The sequence below is a fragment of the Dermacentor silvarum genome, chromosome 3 (assembly GCF_013339745.2).
Source record: "Dermacentor silvarum isolate Dsil-2018 chromosome 3, BIME_Dsil_1.4, whole genome shotgun sequence".
In the NCBI taxonomy this organism is placed as follows: domain Eukaryota; kingdom Metazoa; phylum Arthropoda; class Arachnida; order Ixodida; family Ixodidae; genus Dermacentor; species Dermacentor silvarum.
In genome coordinates, this window is record NC_051156.1 from 191,313,163 (window position 1) to 191,332,857 (window position 19,695).

The 19,695-nt window shown below is 44.6% G+C and overlaps 1 protein-coding gene across 1 annotated transcript; it reads right to left on the reverse strand.

The window, feature by feature from the left end:
- Window positions 1–18,184, reverse strand: LOC119446321 (14-3-3 protein epsilon). The gene is made up of 5 exons (XM_037710731.2): window positions 17,936–18,184; window positions 10,973–11,172; window positions 7,775–7,881; window positions 6,405–6,748; window positions 1–2,726 (listed from the first exon to the last, which is right to left on the reverse strand). The coding sequence occupies exons 1-5, from the start codon at window positions 17,997–17,999 to the stop codon at window positions 2,671–2,673; spliced, it is 771 nt and encodes a 256-aa protein (XP_037566659.1). The 5' UTR covers window positions 18,000–18,184; the 3' UTR covers window positions 1–2,670.
- Window positions 18,185–19,695: the final 1,511 nt, after the last annotated feature.

Consider the following 19,695-nt stretch of genomic DNA (forward strand, 5'->3'; position numbering starts at 1 on the left):
TAGGTTGTCTGAAATTTTTAGTTTTTATTACCCAATTTACACGATGCCATAGTATGCAGAGATATAAAGTCGTAGTACATGCATCCTAGCACACAAAGGGGGGGGAGAACTGTGGAAAAGTGGTCAAAGGGGAAGGAAGAGTTGCGTGGCAGGCGGCGCAAATGACTACGTCAGGGGTAACCACACTCTTCGGACACAATCGTACGAGCCCCCTTTGAAAACGCTGCGGCCACATTTCCAGCTGCACCGAGATAGCGAGGCGCCAAAGAACAACAGGAGGGAGAAGGGGGGGGGGGGTGAAGGGCCGACATGGCATGTGTGTGTGTCCACAGCAAAGACATAAGTGCTTCACAAATGCTGCACAAACACTAAGACAAGAACTTATTAAAAAAAAATGTGCACAGCACGAAAAGCAGCTGAAAAAGCTGTTCTTACACAACAACATCACATGTCAAAATTGTTCTCTGGAGAAATATTTCGCCATCTTTGGGTGTGAATTTTTACATAAAATGAGCGCAACATCCAAGACATTTCGGCGGTGCCTTTTTTTTTTTTTTTGCCCTCGGGTCAAGACTCGTGGTTTCACCGAGGACGCCTTGGGCCAAAGCAAACGCAACAGATCCGCCGTTACAAAGAGGGTCTTGAACAGGGGGAAAAAGTTAACTGTATAAAAGCCCGGTTGGCAGCGACTTGCAAAAACAGAAACTGAACAGAAAAATAAATTTTAAAAGAAGACACCGGAATGCTTAATGCAGGAGGCCTGAAAAACAGCGACTCTGTGCTCCACGAAAGGCTTGCTCACCCAAAAGGCAGGTGAAAGCAAAGAGAAAGACCGCAATGGAAAAATAAACTGACACCCATCAACAACCGCTGCAGGCATTCAACAAAAGTGGGGGAAATTTCACTTCAGAGGTATACATCGTGGCGCCCGAAATGGCACTACAACTACCGCTTTCAGAAATAAACAGTGACAAAAAAAAAAGAAGAAAAAAAAAAAGACAAAACGGGACACTCACACATACACAAGACATTCACACACAGTATCTGACTGTCCTCCCTAACATCCTCATTCAAAATGGGAGAGTATGGGGAACATGAATGTGCAACACTAATAAGGCTAAAAAAAATTGGATGGCGCAAATCTATATCCCGGTTCTGGCACATGCAACACATGAAGTGTGAATGAAAGGCACCACCTGAACAGAAGAGTAAAGAAAAAAAAGTGCTCGGCCAATTGTGCTGAACTTGGCGAGCTGTTGGCAAAAGCACGAGGGGAGAGACATCTTGAACAATTGTCGGCTGTAACCACGGCGACATCAAGATAATGCCGAGAAGCAAGCACTCAGTAGTGAATGACTACGCTCCTTCGCGCCCCTTCCCAGATGATGCGGGGATTGCCCTGGACACTCGACACCAACTGCCTCAGCTACGCAAGGAACAGAGGACAACGCCAGCGCACGAGAAAAGGCCGACGCTGTATATGCTATTGCTTGCTTTTTTTTCCTCGGTTTTGCAGAAGGACCACCCCTTTTAAAGTACAAGGCATCTCGAGTACATCGTGGAATGTCTGCTTGTCGAAACACAAGAAAAAAATATATGTATACTTGAGTACTGCAAGGAAGTTGCACAGCTGACCAACAGACACTGTAACAAACACACACTGCAGACACTAAGGAGGCTTTTTTTTTTATCTCACTCCAACCAAAACTAGTTTGGAAAGCAACAGTGTCGAAACAAAGGGCACGCTTTACAAACACGTCTTACACGTCTCAACAAACATTCCGGACCAAGGAACTTAGTAGAGATTCTCGTTCACATCACCCAGAAAAAAAAAAAAAAAATGGCGTCGGCGAAGAGTCCCAACAGCTGCGCCCGATGCATGCTTAGTTCCTAAAGCCAGAATGGAGGGGGGCTGGGTGACCGGAACCACAAAGCAACCAAGACTCGCTACGGTGACTCCAATAAAAAAAAAAAAAGCCCCCAGGATTCCTCCATACCAAACCCCCTCAACAAGCTGAACACGGAACAAAACCTCACTAAACGTGTGAACCTTGTGAATGTCACAGTGGAGAAGACAATGTAACAGAAGAAGGTGGCTTCGCGGACAGCGTTCCAAAAAGCAGGGGTTGCCTCACTGCCGGGCGACTACGCAACTTGGGCGAAGCCCATTACGGCGGCAGGGGAAATGGCCGCCATGCACGCTGCACACAGTCATTCGGGTTGCTCTGCTGTCACACCGTCCAAAGCGTTTTGGTCAAGGCCTGGTTACAAGAATGCTACGCTAAGTAAAATGCCCAGCGGCCAAGCCAGGTCCGACAACGGCGGCGGCCAAAGGGGAGACTGTGTGCAATGAGACCGAAAAGGGGAGAAAAGCCTCCTCTACTGTATGAGAACAAAAAATCTATTAAAATGCACTGAAATTTGTTGCGATTTCGGGAGAAGCTTATGTGTGTCTTCAAAACCTTCTGGAAAAAATTGAAAAAAGAAAGAAAAAAAAAAAACAATGAAAGGGACAGACTCCTGCAGCATTTTAGGTCACTAACAAGCACGTACTAGTCGCAAAGACAGATCACTCGATCCACCACTGGTTTCCCCCCCCTTTCTTCATCTGCGGCTGCTGCTGCTGCTGTTGCTGCTCACATTCTTTGTAGAGAAAGCCTAGCGCCACTCTTACGAAACATCTTGGTCTTCAACCTCCGGCGCTTGTTCCTTCTGTTCACCTTCACCTGTGGAAGAAAGAAGCAACAGTTGCAGGCATTAAATACTACCGCTCGCTGCCTAAAAGGTACACGGTAGGACACAACAAATTATGTATAGGATGCAGCTTCAAATGGTGCCAATTCCATCGTCAATGTCTATGCCAATCAGGGCAATTATTAAGTGAATGAAGTGCCAAACAATGACTGGTGCGAAGAAACCCACGATCATTTGGCTATCCAAGCACAGTCAACCTCTGTTTAAGATGCCAGGGGATGGAGATTTGGTGCATACAATCGGTAGTGACAAGACGACAATGGTTGGAATACAGGTCATGCACAAGTATGTATGCTTGACAAGCTTTATGGGCCCTTTGTAAAATAGCCACTTATTCTCTGGCAAATCCATTATTTTTTTACTTTTATAATGGTTTTAAAATCAGAGTTATCAAAAATGTTTTCAGAAAATGAGGTCACTGCAGAAACATCTTTTTCAAAGAATAAAGTTTTAGTTCGTCTAAAAATGTATCACGGCATATGGTGCTGAAACACGTGTAAAGCAATGCTGGTGGCACCACCTTGTGATGCTGATGTCAACCAGAGCACACAGAACTACCGCATTAGCAAGATTTTAACGCGCACCCAATTTTCACGGACTTAAAGTAACAAAATAAAGATACTCCTAAATGATCATGCACCCCCGATTTATAAGAGAAAAATACAGCACCCACCCACGTTCACAATCAATAGAAACGAGACATGCAGAATTTACCTTCACAGAAGGGACTTTTTTTTAATGAGCTTTCACAAGAAAAGCGGCACATCATCGCCATTTGCACCTCACTGGCCACAGATACCAAGCATACAGGGGCGGTACTCTCGAGTGACCACATTTAGCGATACTACTGTCACTTTCACGAGATTTAAGTATGCTGCCAAAAGCTGTTCATGACACTGTGCGCAGATAGCGAGCCTAGCGCAGTGCCAGAAATGCTGGCGATTGTATACGCCAACGCATGCGGTTTCGCAAAATTTCACACAAGTGATACAGTCGAAACCCCGAGGCAACGAAATATTTAAAGAGCCCCAGCTGAACACCCGTAGGAGTTAATATCTCCGACAGGAAAACTTTTTGACAGCAATCCCGCAATAACTAAATTTTCTGAAACGGCAGTTCGCATATATCTACTCATGTGACGCTGACAGCGTCCAAAAACTGCTCAAATGCATCATTGGTTGTGCCCTTAAATTGCTGTAAGCTACCGCCACAGCACGCTTGTGTGGCCGCCACCATTCGTGCTCAAAAAAGAAAGAAAGCCAGTGGAGCAGCTGCACCTGGCAACAGCGATGATGATGAGGATCGTGGTTTATTCCTTTGCAATGAGTGAGTACTGCACGGTGTCCCAACCGAAAATGTGTTATAAAATTTTAAATACCAAAGAAAGACAAAGCAGACGCACCCTCGCAGCAGGCAAATTTATATCCTGTGTGCCATTAAAGCGTGGGCTGAAACGGTGCAGAATGCCTGCATGGCATGCTGATCCATAATTTCTGATTAGCCCATTCCACATCTACACATGAAGACGCTGATGACGCTTTGTGTACCGCGCACACGATCATGTGTGCTAGAGTGCGTCAGCTGTGTGTGTGGCGATCGGACCATCTGCTTTGCCAACCTGCCAAAATGCTGCCTCCAGCCAAGAAGCAGAAATTTTTGATGCTACAAGATAAGGCAGCAATTATTGCCGAGGTTGAAAAGCGCAGGAAGATGGAAATCCCTGACGAATTCGTAATTGTATGCAGCTTGCTGTGTGCAATTTTGAAAAACAAGGCCTACATTCTTGGCGCACTTTGAAATGGTGCAAGGGCAAAGAACAAATCAGTGACTGTTGCGGTGTTTACTTGGTTTTGCGAACAGTGTGCCAACAAAGTGCCGTTGTCAGGCAGAGTACTTCAACATAAGGCACATGCTCGGGCACGATAATCTTAAGGCAAGCCCTTGCTGGTTGAGCCATTTCAAATAGTGGCTAAACATAGTGGCTAAAGTTCCAGGTGGCGGCCTGAGCGTCGACGAGTTCCTTTGCACGGATGATGACGTGCACGAGGAGTTGACCGACGAGGCCATCGTAAGTAACATGTGCAAAGCTGACAACGCTGATGACCACCAAGGACCAAAACATCAAAAGACAACGAAACCAATGGATGTGTCAAACGCATTCGCCACAATTCGTCTTTTTCCGTGAGCACAACGACGACTTGGCAATGAACCACATTCTAAAGTGTGAACAAAGGCAGAGCTGTCAAGTTGCTGCAGAGCAAGGTTCAGCAAACTAAGCTTACTGACTTTTGGCAATCAATTTTTGTTTTGCAAGCCATTTCCCTGTCCCTGTTATTACAGGTTTCGACTGTAGTATCTGTAAAAGTAATTGGCCGAAAATGGAACTCCAGGCTGTAGCCTAGCACAAAACGAACCCGCCGCAACGCAACGTTCAAGAAAATTTACTCGGTTGCCATCTTGTGGAATCCTCGACACGTCTGCCTAAAAATCAATCATTGTGATTTCGGCACGTAGAGCCCCAGAATGAAATTTTTGATGGTGATGATGCTGCCTCTGATAGTAGGCTGTTGCCAACACTGTGAACACTGTTTCAGTTTCGTATCCGATTGTAACGCACATGCGATTTTCAGACATTTTCTCGTAAAAGAAGTGCACGTTAGATTTGGGTAAATATGGTTATTTACAAAACCCAACACAAGTTCTGATGGCTTAATATAAAGTTTGTTGTTCTTTTTTATTGTGGGGTTTTACGTGCCAAAACCACAATGTGATTATGAGGCACGCCGTAATGGGGGACTCCGAAATAATTTTGACCACCTTGCATTATTTAACGTGCACCCAATGCACAGCACACAGGCATTTTTGCATTTCAACCTCATCGAAATGCTGCCGCTGTGGCCAGGATTTGATCACGTGACCTCGTGCTTAGTAGTGCAACCCCAAAGCAACCACGACAGGTAAAAAAAGATTGTTTTACATAATACAGAAAAATCAGCAGTTTACACAATGCTAGCTAGACAAGTCTTCACGGTGACTCTATGAAAGATGCCAATCCGGAGCCATCACATCCCAGCATGCCCATTCACATACCAGCCAACTTGTGACCCTCAAATTTTGTAAAAATTCCACAAACTCAACAAAATGGGATAGCAGGAATAGCACACTTTTTTAAACTTTCCCTGAGCAGTTAGTTGCCTTTTGTGGGATACATAGGCACAACATTAACAATCGTTTACCTTTAAACGAAGCGCACATGCAGCGCAAACAACAGATGCTGACAAGCGGAACGACTTTTTCCAGCGACTTCACTGCTGTCAATTTCACCTGCCTCAAGAACGTGTCTGTATACACTAACTGGCCACAGGAGGACAGTGCAGGTATCACAATTTCTTGCGTCCATTTTTTTTTTTTTTTGCTATCTTTCAAGCGCTTTAGAACATTTTTGCAAACAGAATTTACTTTTTGTGAAACGCAACGGAACATCCATAAAATCATACAGTGAGCATATATTCATAAACACTTGGGATGGTTGGCAGGTATGCATGCATGCATGCATACTACAGCGTGACAGTGCCAAGGTTTCCCCTTAAGTATTTATAAGGAACTCTAGGGAGGCCCCAGTTCAAGGACAGCTCGAGGCAGGCACCTACCGTCGTGCTGCATGTCGGAGGTCCAGAGGGTGAGGTTATCCCTGAGCAGCTGCATGATGAGCGTGGAGTCCTTGTAGCTCTCCTCACTCAGGGTGTCCAGCTCAGCGATGGCATCGTCGAATGCTGCCTTGGCCAGCCGACAGGCCCGGTCAGGGGAGTTGAGGATCTCATAGTAGAAGACAGAGAAGTTGAGCGCCAGGCCCAGCCGGATCGGGTGCGTGGGTGGCAGCTCCGTCATGGCGATGTCGCTGGCCGCTTTGTACGCCACCAGGCTGTTCTCGGCCGCCTCCTTGCGATCGTTGCCCGTCGCAAACTCGGCCAGGTAGCGGTGGTAGTCACCCTTCCTGCAGGGCCAACCGTAGAAGTCATTTAACCACTTCAAAAGGCTCAACAAGTTTCTCTAATCAGTTCATCCCAAACATGCCACACTGTTTCTTGCACCAAGGCTGCATTCTTTTGCTGCTGTGTATAATTAAAGCATGGTTAAAAAAGTCCTGCATCAAGCAAGCTCATTCCTTCCCATCACCACCCAAGCAAATTATCGCTGTACACACAGCAGGCAGCCTACAATTCTGTTGAAGAAAACTGCCTGTTCTTTCATTCAACTTACTGAAATCCCCACTACATTCCATGCTTACTGTGACGCCCCAAAAAGATGGCTAATGGCTGAAGGCCAATTAGGGTGGTGAGGCAGTGGCGACATCAGGTGCCAGAGAATACCACATAAGTACATTCAAAAACATTTTTGGTAGAAAGGACTCGTGAAGTAGTGCCATCTGATACACTTCTTTAAAAAACCCTCTCCAGGTCCCATCAGATATTTTGCCGTACACTGGAAGTTGTATCTAGGGAGTATTCTAAAACATTTTTCAAATTGGTCTGTTATTAGAGGAGTGAGTGAGTGAGTAAAAGCTTTATTGAAAATAAATAAAAGGCACGATGGTTGGGGCCCCTATTCCAGGGCCCCACTGGTGACAGAAGAAATTGACATGTGACATTGCCATGCTTCCAGGAGGCGAGTTTCACTGCCAACATGAACTCTGCTTTTGCTTCAGCTAGCAAATGCAAATGCCATTCCTTCCCTTCCTTCTACCATAAAGGCACAAAGGAGCTGCGACATTTACATCACCTGCCTTTTTTTTATCACTGTGCATTACGAAGTCGTATACAGTGAACCTACAATTTGTACGCGTTAAATTTTGTGAAAATTTTGTTGATATTCGATTCGATATTCAACATTTTTTTTTCTTGATTCGATCCGGAATTCACTATTCGGTATTCGCACACCCCTACCAAAAGCCATTTTACCACAAAAAAAAAAAAAACGGGGGGGGGGGGGGGGGGGGGGGGAGGTAATGGCCTGTACTCACATCTTGTAGTAGAACACCTTGGATTCACCAGTAGAGGCAGTGGGGATGAGGTGCTTGTCCAAGACATCCAAAATGTCCTGGCAGATTTCTTTCAACTCTGTCTCAACCTGGTAGCAAAACAAAGGAATCAACAGTTACATGCTATACAACACACATGCAGGAATAACTGGCAGCAATGCAAAGCACAGATTCAAGAACACAAATGAAAGTTGGTGCCCAGCATTGAGACTGCTACAACAAACAATTAGCTGCAGTGCTTCTGAAGAGCAAGGTTGGTGTTACATTCCAACAGCATAATGTTCCCAAGTCCTACACTCATACACTATGGCCCACACACAGTATATTTGACCGAGATGAAAAGCCTACAACAGCTTCTAAAATAAACTGCCAAGAGTGACTACATTCAGCCTTCGGACACAAAAAAAAATGTTAAAGGGACACTAAAGGGCAACAAAAAGTCAGCTAGTTTAGAATTGTGAAACATACTTTCAAGACCATTTATTGGTGGAGTAGGGGGTGGTTACTAGCAGAGAAAAAAAGCCCAATCCTTCGTTCTTCTAAAGGGGTGCCAACAAAAATTTTGCATCCCACTTTATTTTTGCTTGATCAGACAGCTGTGAGCTCCGTAACTCCAATGTCGTGGCGGAATTCCTTGAACACGCAATAAAAATTTTTATATCCTCTTTCAATGTAAGCATTTCAATATACAAGCCAAATAGTACACTTCTGCACAACACAAAAATTGAAGTGGTGATTATAAACGAAGTGACGTACACACCGGTCAGCCTGGACCAGTGCTTACAAGCCACACCATGACAGTGTCTCGCCAAGAACTGGATGGATGCCATTCTGTTCTCTCACTCTGTGCTCCGCATTTCACAAGAGATAATGACTAATGACCTTGGTCCCCTATCATCCCTTTTGTCAGAGTGCACTGCAACCTTCAACCTTCTTTCCCAAACTATCCCGTCGTCTAAAGCATTTGGCAAAGTGGTCACAATGCAGCTTCGACTACAGCACCGTCCCATACATGATACTGCACCCACCTATTCCAGTGACAGTCAAGAGATATCTTGTAAACAGACTACACCAAGAAATTTGGTGCACTTTTTTAATTTGCCACCTTAAAGGATGTTATAGTTCATTAGCTGTTGCACGTTCGAGAAATTGAGACCTCATATTGTCATTCCGGAGTTGGCAACTATCCAACAGAGAAAAAAAAGTGAGTTAAAAATGTCAGTTCTTTAATATTGCATGCTAATTGCAAGCCCTGTATGCCAGTATTGCATCGTGAATTTCAGAGCACTTTTGCATGTTTGGGCCATTTCCGTGCTACGAATATTTTTAAGACTTGCTATGTCAAATCTTCGGTTTCTCTTGAATATTTTTCAACAAATTATTTGTCATGAGCAGATGCTGTTAAAATCAGGTGTCACAAGCAGTTTGGGAACTCAAGGTTGCGTCGATACCCACCATTCATTTTTTGTGTGCCAGAGGTGCAATTTAAGAATTTAGTTTAACTTGGTACTCTTCATTGTTCCTTTAAATGCAGGCTGTCAATGTTATTATATTCCACTTTTGTAATTTCAAACAGCTCTCAGCTTTATTGCAAGTGGAAGCTTGATATGCCAGAAAACATGACATTAACACAGCCTTGAAGCTCCTACATCAGCTTTCGTGATGAGCAGACAATTCAAAATCTACGATGAAACTGCTTAATAACCGACTAATAAGGAAAAGATGTATACAGTGCCCCAAAAGAAGTAAAAACTGTCTGGTGGCTCCTGCTAGCATTTCCAGCATTATTATCAAGCCATTATCAAGATATGCTTAAAATATGAATGTTCCATTAAGGACTGCGCCTTGGACTTGTTCAACAGATGAGAAAATATCACTCTGAAATTTGAAAACAAGTGAAGATGTGTCGTATTATGTAGGAAAACTTTTTTTTTTCAGGTTTTGCTTTTGTTGTCTGAATGAAACATCAGCCCTACAATTTGTCTAAGATTGCACTGTCTCAATTTTGGGGTTTTACCTAGAATCGAGGCCATCCTAGATTTGAACTATGCTACCCTTCTGGTATAGGGCATCTTGCCCTGGTACTAGAGGGCAGCACATGTACAAGCACAATTCTCATTCTCACAGGCATTTCGTGCGACCCCTTGCGACCCAATTTTTTAACGCCTTCAAGAATGCAAAATTCGTAAAATCGTAGGACCAGCCCAAATTCATAAGCTTAAATGCAAGTTTGGGATACACATCAGCGATGATACCAAATCGAATTGCAGTTGAATCCCACCACCATAAAACTGGTGAATTTACATTTTAAAAATTTACAAATAACCCTGTAACGTGGTTTAGTGGCCCAGGAAGCAATTTTAATTCCGGAAGTGTAACTGGCTTGCTAGCAAGCAGCGAGGTGACGCAGCTCTTGCATTTTCATCACAATGAGATTTCTCGCATTTTATTTGGTCGTCAACATTTTCTAAGCGTCGTAACTCTCAAGAGTAGCTTTCAGCATTATGTTTTCTTTTTCGGGGGTGGCAGCATCCAGACTTGCTTCATGAAAACTTCAATGAAGCAAAAATGCACTCGCCACAAGCTTTGTTATGGAGGTAATTTTTATGCATCAAGATTCATGGGACACTGATAGAGAATGAAGAGAACTTCGTCATATGCTGCAAATTTCGTTGAACCAATATTTCACTCATTATGCAGGAATTCCACTGTAGCTTATTTTCTTGCAATGAATAAAACAATGCTGCAATTTGCCCTTGGAGGGCTAACCACCCAGTGTAAATGCAATGCAAGCTGTGGTTTTGACCTGCAAGAGATGGTGCGACTGTTCCAACCACCGAAAAATTGCATCTTTTCCCCCAATCACCAAAGATGCATCTCTGATTTAGTCTTGATAAAACGGGCAAGTACTCCACCAAAAGCAAACGAACCAGCGGTTCAACCACAACAGCCTTTCATATAGATGTAACACCTGCTTACCAAGACAGACATAATACAGCTTCACTTCCAAGAAATTTTGTCAAAATTTTATTACTGCAACTGCTGCGCCCACCAGCTCCATCTGACATAAAGCATGCAATTTTCTCGACAAACTGCTAAGATCAATGTGGAAGTAGCTCACATTGTTGTTGAAAATGCACATCCCACTGGATTCAATGGGAATTCGGCAATAAGACGTACCTGTATCCGGTACTGGCGGATCATGTCGAGCCGGCTCTCGGATCCCTTGTTCTCTTCCTTCTGCTCAATGGAACTGATTATACGCCAGGAGGCACGCCGGGCACCAATCACATTCTTGTATGCCACTGACAGAAGGTTGCGCTCTTCAACGGTTAGCTCCACGTCCAGGGATGCCACCCGCTTCATAGCCTCAACCATCTCTGCAAAGACAAACGTGCACACTCATGGTCAGAATGGGAACTGGCCAGAAAACCAACATCACACGCACAAAAAAAAAATAATAATAATCTAAAAAGACTCGAACCTGGCAAAAATTGCCAAAAAAAATTATACCGTTACTTCCACCAGACAAATCTCAGGTTAGCCACAGCTGTGCTATGCCCAGGAAAGAGCAGACGTTACAGCGCAATTTTTGAAGGCGGCCATGTTTCAGCTGATTTTTATCTAATGTGACATTTGTTTGAATCAAGACAAAATAAAACATGACCTGTCACAGACCACAATGAAGAGGCACACATGTCTTGCTTCCTCTCCTACAAAATAGAATGTAATACTAGGTACGCTAGAGACAACATCGTAAATCATGGGTGCGACGAAATAAACCAAATTCTTTGCTATGTGCACACCAAGTTCAGGCTGCATATCTGAATTCAGTGCTACATGTTGAACTGTCAGAATGCTCGAAGAGAAGGCAGACAGTGACAGATCTTACAAACACAAAATAAATTTTTATCTGCAAAAAATTAGTAAGCTCCATGCTCCTCCAGGCCTTGGCAGGCTGTTGTCAAGTGGCTTACACACGAAGTGGAACATGTACAGTCTGTTTCACACTTCATGGAAAACTCGGAGTGCCTTGCAAGAAGTTTTTCCCTAAGTGTGAAACAGACTACATACTATCATGAACAGACTACGGTTTTAAAATTTATGCCACAAGTGATGACTGCACAGCAGCCACTTTCTATCTACACAATCAAACTACTAGGCTTTTTATGCAGCTCAAAATTTTGTTCCCCAGGTTGCCTTTAAAAAACTTTATATATTAGTTACATGTGGATATGAGGCCCCATGTGACCACTAAATTCTACAAAAGAAGATCAGAACCAGTGCATGTAGAAGTCAAAGAGTTGGCCATTACATCTCTTCAAAAAGGAAAACTTGCATGAAGATTCACCAGTAAGCTAGCGAAAGCACTGATCAACAGAGGTGAACAATGCAGGGAGAGGGAGAGGAAACATGAGATCACCAGTGTGAATATGTTTTCTGGTGCACTGCTTCCATGAAGGTAGAAGCTCAGCTTGAAATGCTTTACAGAACATGGCATTACGCATCTACAGGATGTCCCAGCCAACTTCAACCAAGGTTTCAAAATATTCAGTTGTGCTATGGTAGGATGCAACCGAAAGCATGTTATTTGCAGTTTTATACATCAAATCATAGAATTTTTTCCATTCTGTTTAGTTGCATATTTAGTCAAGATGAATTAGTTTCAGAGTTCTTAGTTGGGAAAGAACATCCAATGAGAAAACTCTACAGTGTTCTAGGTAATGTCCAAATGAGCAGTATTTAACCTCCTAGCTATTGCATGATCATATTTTATTTGTTGTAAAGAACTTAAATCGTCACTGTCCTGTCACTTTCACAGTAGAAGCGCACGAGCCTAGACGCACTGCTTGTGTACAACTGAGAACACTGACCACGGCACACAAGCAGCCTGTCGCATGTTTTCTTTTCTCATTTTGTGGGCTTTATGACAAAAAAAAAAAATTATTCCATAATAGGCAGGAATTCAAATACTGCCAAAGCGGCATTTCGCAGAGTGCTCTACAATTTCTTCATTGGAAGTTTCCAACTTGTGAGGCTCATTTAATCAATCCCGGCTATTAAGCAAGCAAAAAGAAAAATTTATTTCATACTCCTAATATTTTTTGGCTACATTTATCTGGGACAACCTGTATATTGCTCTTTGATGTACACAGACTGCATGCAACACATTCTTTGCAATACTGAAAACAGTCTTTGTCCCAACTTCTGGGGCTCCAGTAAGCAAAGATGCTTAGACTAAGCGTTGGAACTAGTACAAACTTTTACAGCATTCCCCCTACTTTTTACAAAGTGGAGACACGAGATCTGCAACAAACATATTTAGAAAGAGGAGGAAGAATCTGAAACCTACTGCATAACAGAAAAACGCCCACATTGCTTAAGGAAAACAAAAGGGCATGTTATAGCTTTCATATTTCCTTATGTACAAGGAAACAGTTGCCAGCTGCTGGGCAGGGAAATGATTCATTCCAATCGCTCGCACAAAACATTGAGTGAGAGGGTTACCTGTTGCATGTTCATGACATCTCGGAAGGAGTCTGTCCAACCATGGGGTCAAAGACTGTGGCTAGCTAACTGTATGTGAAACGTTCTAGCGTAGACCTTGAGAGAAGAGTGGAACCTTCTACCCCTCCCCTTAAGGGTTGAATAAAAAAACATCTTTATTCTCTGACCCTGTCTCCACAGCAGTTGTATGCAAGTCAACAAACATTAGCCTTTTGATGAAGTGCTCTCATCTTTTTTAAGTCCCCCTCACCTTCCAATATCAGAATGACGGAGAAAGTGGCCAACTCTTAACGAGCACTGTTTGTTGAACTTCAATGAAAAATTTATTGCCTAGTACGAAAGAAGGAAGAGGTTAAGACTAGTGAACTCCGATCACTACTTTCCCAGTATTTTCTTGCCAAGTGCTCCACGTACATGGTGGAAATATAGTCTATCAGAAGGTCTTCCTCCATTTAATGGCTAAAGAGGGATAACAGATAGATGAGCCATAAAAAAAAAGTTGAAAAACTGTCCATTTCACTTGGTCATTTTTCGAGAGTTTCGCTGAAGATTCCACAACAGCCCCCAGGTACACCCATTCCCCTTGACAATTCCTGGTTTCTCCCCATGCTCCAGGTTGAATGAATGAATGAATTCTGGGGTTTTACGTGCCAGAACCAGGTACGCCATAGTGAGAGACTTCAGATTAATTTTGACCACCAGGGGATCTTTAACATGCCCCTAATGCGCGAGACACGGGCGTTTGTGCATTTCACCCACATCGAAACACAGCCACCGCAGCCGGGATTTGATCCCGCGACCTCGTGCTTAGCAGCTCAACACTATAGCTGCTAAGCCACCCCAGCGGGTCATGCTCCAGCTTGATAGAAAGAACTAGGAATTAGTCCTGGGCTACACTAATAGGGGTTTTAACAGTCCTGAACTGGACCTGAAATCAACATAAAGCCCAGACAGGCAGCAGCATTAAGTTGTGAATGGAGACAGTGCAGCAACCTGTATTATTCAAATAGCTTTAAATTTTGCAAAAAGATTGCATATTGAAGTTCAGAAGAGCTGCTTGCTGAAACAGACTGGTACTGCTGCCTTTCGCCAACTACAAGTTCAAATGAACGAGGATGATACTGATGCCATGTGTTTCCTTTTTAATGAAGTGGACGAAAACATGCAACTGTATTGTGAAATTTACATGGCAACAAATCTTTGAAAGTCAGAATAAAAATGCAGGCCACCATACGAAACTGTGTACATACATGAAGCATTCAACGTTACACGGAGCCATTTCCAATTTGTATCGAAGCAGCAAACATGCCTAATCACACGATGACGCAGGGACCAATTTCGAGTGCCAGGTTAATGCATCCCATAAAGCTTTAGATATCTGGCATACAGGCAACTTTTTTAAATTAAATTTTAGGGTGTTACGTGTGAAAATGATAATCTGATGATGAGTGCACCAAAATTTCATCCTGGCCACAACAGTCAGGACCAAACCCGTAACCTCGAACCTAGCAGCACACTGCCATAACTACTAAGCTACCGCGACGGGTAGCCTCTTTTTTTTTTTTTTTAATACAAAATAGGTGCACTCCTTTTCATTTACTATACTGAGGCCCTGCCCCTGAGCCCAAGCAAGACAACATGTGTTAAGAAATCCCCCCCCCCCCCTTCAGTCATTTTAACCATACCCAGTTTCCTGCCAAAATGGTGTTATGTGCACGCTCCAGTAAGCTTAGAGTAAATTCCAGACAATACCCAAAAGCGAGCTGCAAGCTCTGTAAGCACGAAAAAGCACACATGGCACATGTTTTATGGAAATGCAGAGATCAGAGCAATACACAGAGAGGACAACATAGAACCGGACCTTCTTGAGGAGCGATGGCTAAGCGCTCTGAATAGCTCGGATCTACATGACCAACTATGGGCAATCCAGCGAGCCCAGGCAGCAGTGGAAAGGCTATGCCTCACAGCACATAATGGCCGGGTGGCCCGAGCCGGCAACCTCGCAGGTGCCCCCCTCCCCCCCCTTCCTAATAAAGTAAAGTTATTTTTCCGTCCGTCCATCATATATTCATAATTGCCATACTCAGTTTCGTAACAAATTTCTGATGTATACCTGCCAACCTTTACCATTAAAAATTGTAAAAATTCCTGTCTGGCATGAATGGCAGGTTAAAATTATCTGAATTACATTCTGGGGTTTCACGTGCCAAAACCACGATCTGATTATGAGGCACACTGTAGTGGGGGGACTCCGGTTAAATTTTGACCACCTGGGGTTCTTTAACGCACACCCAAAGCACGGTATACGGGCGTTTTCTTGCATTTCGCCCCCATCAAAATAAGGTCACAGTGGCAGGGATTTGAACCCACGACCTGTTTAGCAGCGCAATGTCAAAGCCACTAAGCAACCGCGGTGGGTTTTGAATGACAGGTAAATAAGAATTTTTTAATGTTTGCACTAAGCTGACATTTTTTGTGTGATACGCAAATTTTCAATGATTTACCTCTAAGATGCAGCACACATGCAGCAGCAAACTTGTAACAGCAGTCATGCAATACATTGCTTTTATATCCGAGTAACTTATTCAGCAACTAGGCTGCTGCAGACTATCCGATTCAGGGAGTTGACTGAAGAAACTTGTTTGAAGTGAGAATCCATCTAGTGTCATTTCACAATTGGAAGACTTTCAAGGGTACGGTCAACGACCGACAAGCAGTAACCCATTCAGATCTTGTTTGCTGTACTCTGTATTCAGCATTACCCCCCCATGAGGAATTGGCAAAATCCCCAACATCATTTCGATCTTGTTTTGGAAATTAAGCAATCCATCCACACATCGAATGTTTACTTGTGCCCGCTGTGCATTACGTCTTGGTTCATTTAATGTCCAATGAAAGTGAGTTTCCATGTTGACAAACTCCAAATTTTGCAAAACTCGATGCAACATTTGTAAAATCGTAGAATAAGCCCAAATTCGTAAACTTCACGAAACATATGGGTGTGTTGGCAGATATGCCAATGTCAACTTGATAAATATTAAATTTTACACTGCTTAGGTGCACGCAGCTCACAGAGAATTAAGGCTCGCATTACTGTGCTACAACCATGCCACAAGGCACAAACCATTATTTAGTAAAACAATGCTAGGCAATGTCAATTAAACCTAGGGTGACAGCTGCAACTACTACTGCATACCGTCAGCCTGATAAGGCAAGCTGCATTCAATAACAATGGCATTGTCTGCTCTAAGTTATGCCCTCCGCATTCAGCCTTACTAGAGCTTCTCCGATGCCGGTAATGGAATATCTCTACGCATCCCACGTCAGTAATCGGAGCTCCATATGCGAAAGCTACACTGTGGGCTTCTGGAGTTTTTTAACGTGACGTTAAATGCAATTAGAAGTCGGGTTTGGCATCCTGCGCCCATCGCAATGTGGCAGCCGCGTCCGGGGTTCATTGCCTGCGACCTGGCGCTCATCAACCGCAGATCTCATTAGAGGCGCATTCACCCCCGTGATCACATTCGCTGTTTCAGGGCATTTACACGGAGTTACTGCATGGAATTCCACTTCTGTGTTATCACACCTCAGCGAACTTGCTCCCGCTGACGCAGAAAAAAGATTTATCGCCAGCAGACGTTTTCCGAATAACGTGATTGGTGATTACGTATAAACCTGATACTACACGGGCGTCTAATCCTTCTCTCAAATATTTACTCACTCTAACTTCCTACTGCTAAATAAACGACTCACCGCAGCCGAGACCTCGAGCGCCGGACCCTCTTTGCTCAAAACGCTTTGAATTGTTTATAAACGCAGCTAACTACCAACAACCACGTTATCCGCTCACCACGGACGGTACAAAAGCTCCGCCCCACAGCGCGCACATCAGTGAAACGACGTACACTGCATGCCTACACACGCTCGAGATTCGAGTGAAAGAAAAAAATGGAACCGCTGCAGAGCTGGTGACAGGCGCACACTTTCCACTTCCCCCCACGGTCCTAGGGGTAGGGCGCGTGGACCGGGCGCCGGCACAGGCCGTACCGACTTTGATCGTCGAAATACGGCTCGCAAAAGGCCACCCCGGAGGAAAGATCGGCGCAGTTTCGAAGCAGCAGAACTCGCATAACGACGCTCTCCATGCAAGCAGCCACTAGCGCACAGCCAAATGTCAAAACCGGGCATATCGCCAACGCCGGACAAAGCAGCCAGTGACCTCACCGCAGCCGCTGCTGCCTGGTGGATAGTTCTGCACGCGTTCCATCGCGCATTTCTCTGTAATAAACGGCTTCGGTCGAGGCGTTCTCAATTTTATCCGCACGGCACGGAACGCCTTGCTTCCGAAGGCAGTCGCTCCTGGCGTGGGCAGGGCACACGAGAGACTCCCGTCTCCGGCATTAGTCAGCCAACGCGAACGCTGAAAAACGAGCTACGCGCTCCCATCCGGTGTTACGGCGGACCGCAGAAAAACATGCACCGTCCGCCTCGAACATTGCACGGGGGCCTAGCGGTTCGTTGCGAAATCCAAAACGGAACAGTTGCGACGGGCCGAGGCAAGGTGGCATATAGGCCTAACGTTATACGCCAAAAAGGGACTCGACCGCTTTTGGGAGGGCACCAAACGTCGCTCACCGTCGTATCGCTCGGCTTGTTCCGCTAGCTTGGCCTTGTACACGTTGTCTTCTCTCTCGGCCATGGCGAACTAGGAAAGGAGCGGACCAACTTGTGCAGAACGTGCGAGCTTGAATAACTTGGAACGCTCTTCAAATGCACCCACTCGGAGCGAAAAAAGTCTGCTCCACCTCCCGGTATCACCAGGCCTAACAACACTTTGCCGCCACGAACGACAAGTTACTCCGCGCCGCCGCCGCACGCACGCACAGAGGCCGCTGCTACACTCTACCGCTGCGCCGCGCCGCAAAGCAAGCCGGTCCGCTGCTGCTGCCGCCGTGCGTGCCTCCGGCAGCTGCATCCGCGCGCTCTCCGCCACTGAAATAGTTCCGAGCCGGACCCAGCCCCCTTTTTCGCTGCTTGTCAGGAACCAAATCAAGACTTATGCGCCCCGGAGATGCGAAAAAGACTGTCAACGCGGGATCACCAAGTTCATGGACGCGAGGAATTTCTCGCCGAAGCTGTCACTTCGTTCCTTTTTTTATTTTTTTTATTTTTTACTCTCCTTTCCTTTTCTTCTCTCCTTGCGAGCGCGGACCGACCGGCGTTGGCCAAACGCAACGCTCTCTCGGAAGGGTCGATCGGTAGCTAGCGCGCTTATTCCGTGCTTCTTCGAATTGGTTTTTCAGCGGGACTCCCGTTATTCCCGACGCCAGGAAACGTGTCTCTCCCCCTTTCTTTTTTTTTTTTTTATTTTGCGCGGACTTGCACGCTTTGACTACTAAAACGCACACTGCATTAGCGCCGCGCGTGCAAATGGAGCGAACGTTCGCCCATGCTAGTCGGTTGGTTCGATAAGTTCGGCATCGTTATCGACACGGTACCGCTAGGTTTGCAATAGCAAATATTCGCTATTAGCTTAAGGGGGCGCACAGTAAGATAAAGATGGCACAAATATTTTTCGCCTTTCTAGCCGCTTTCCAGCAAGAACTGTTGTGCGAGTGTTTTTTTTCGATACAACTTCATCTCGCAAAAATTACAAATATCTTCATGCAAAAATCTTTATATAGGAGACTTATTCTCTGTGAACGAAAGCATTGGTACAAACACTGCATTTTTGCCTGAAGCAAGTTGATAGATTTTTTGCAATTACTCCATTGACACTCTGAAGAATCCAAATATGCAGTCTACAGCTGTGGTAAGCAAGTTTGGCAGCTTTAGTATAATAAGCTGCTAACAGCAGTTTGAAAGACTGCACAATGCTGTGCACAAAAGCAATATTTAAAATAAGGCAGTTTAAATGCTATGAGCGTTTTACTAAGCATACAACTGACCACAGGTCATGACGTGAAAAATTTAGGTCTTATGCAACCTGAGCTTGGATGTGCGAGCACAGCAGCACAAGCATTGTCGATCTTAAGTCATGTATCTAGGCTACAAGAAAACATCAAATTAAACTTGGTTAAACCGGTCAAAGGAATGAGAACTAAGCGCACACCACAGGGCATGCACCCCCAACTAAGAATTTGTCTGTTCAGAAGACACAGCCGCTCCTAAAGTGCAGCTTGTAATCACATAATGGCCACAATAACCTCAATATGCATGGACACTATCCACTGCTCACCCAGGCCAAATTCAATCACGAGTGTATGGACAAAACTGACAGGAAAATGACTGAGACCCGCCACATCAAGTGAAGTTGAAACAGCAGGCCCCCACTGTCCCTTCTTCGTGATCAACTTATTGTCTTTTGAGATAGCTTTATTTTCTGGGCACACATT

Bases quoted from the DNA above. Each gene is read 5' to 3' on its own strand.
- LOC119446321 (XM_037710731.2), bottom strand. From the start codon at position 17,999: ATGGCCGAGAGAGAAGACAACGTGTACAAGGCCAAGCTAGCGGAACAA. The intron at 6,749-7,774 runs GTGAGTACAGGC...TTGGCCCTGCAG, and splicing joins AAGGTGTTCTACTACAAGAT to GAAGGGTGACTACCACCGCT. The intron at 2,727-6,404 runs GTAGGTGCCTGC...TTTCTTCCACAG, and splicing joins CTCCGACATGCAGCACGACG to GTGAAGGTGAACAGAAGGAA.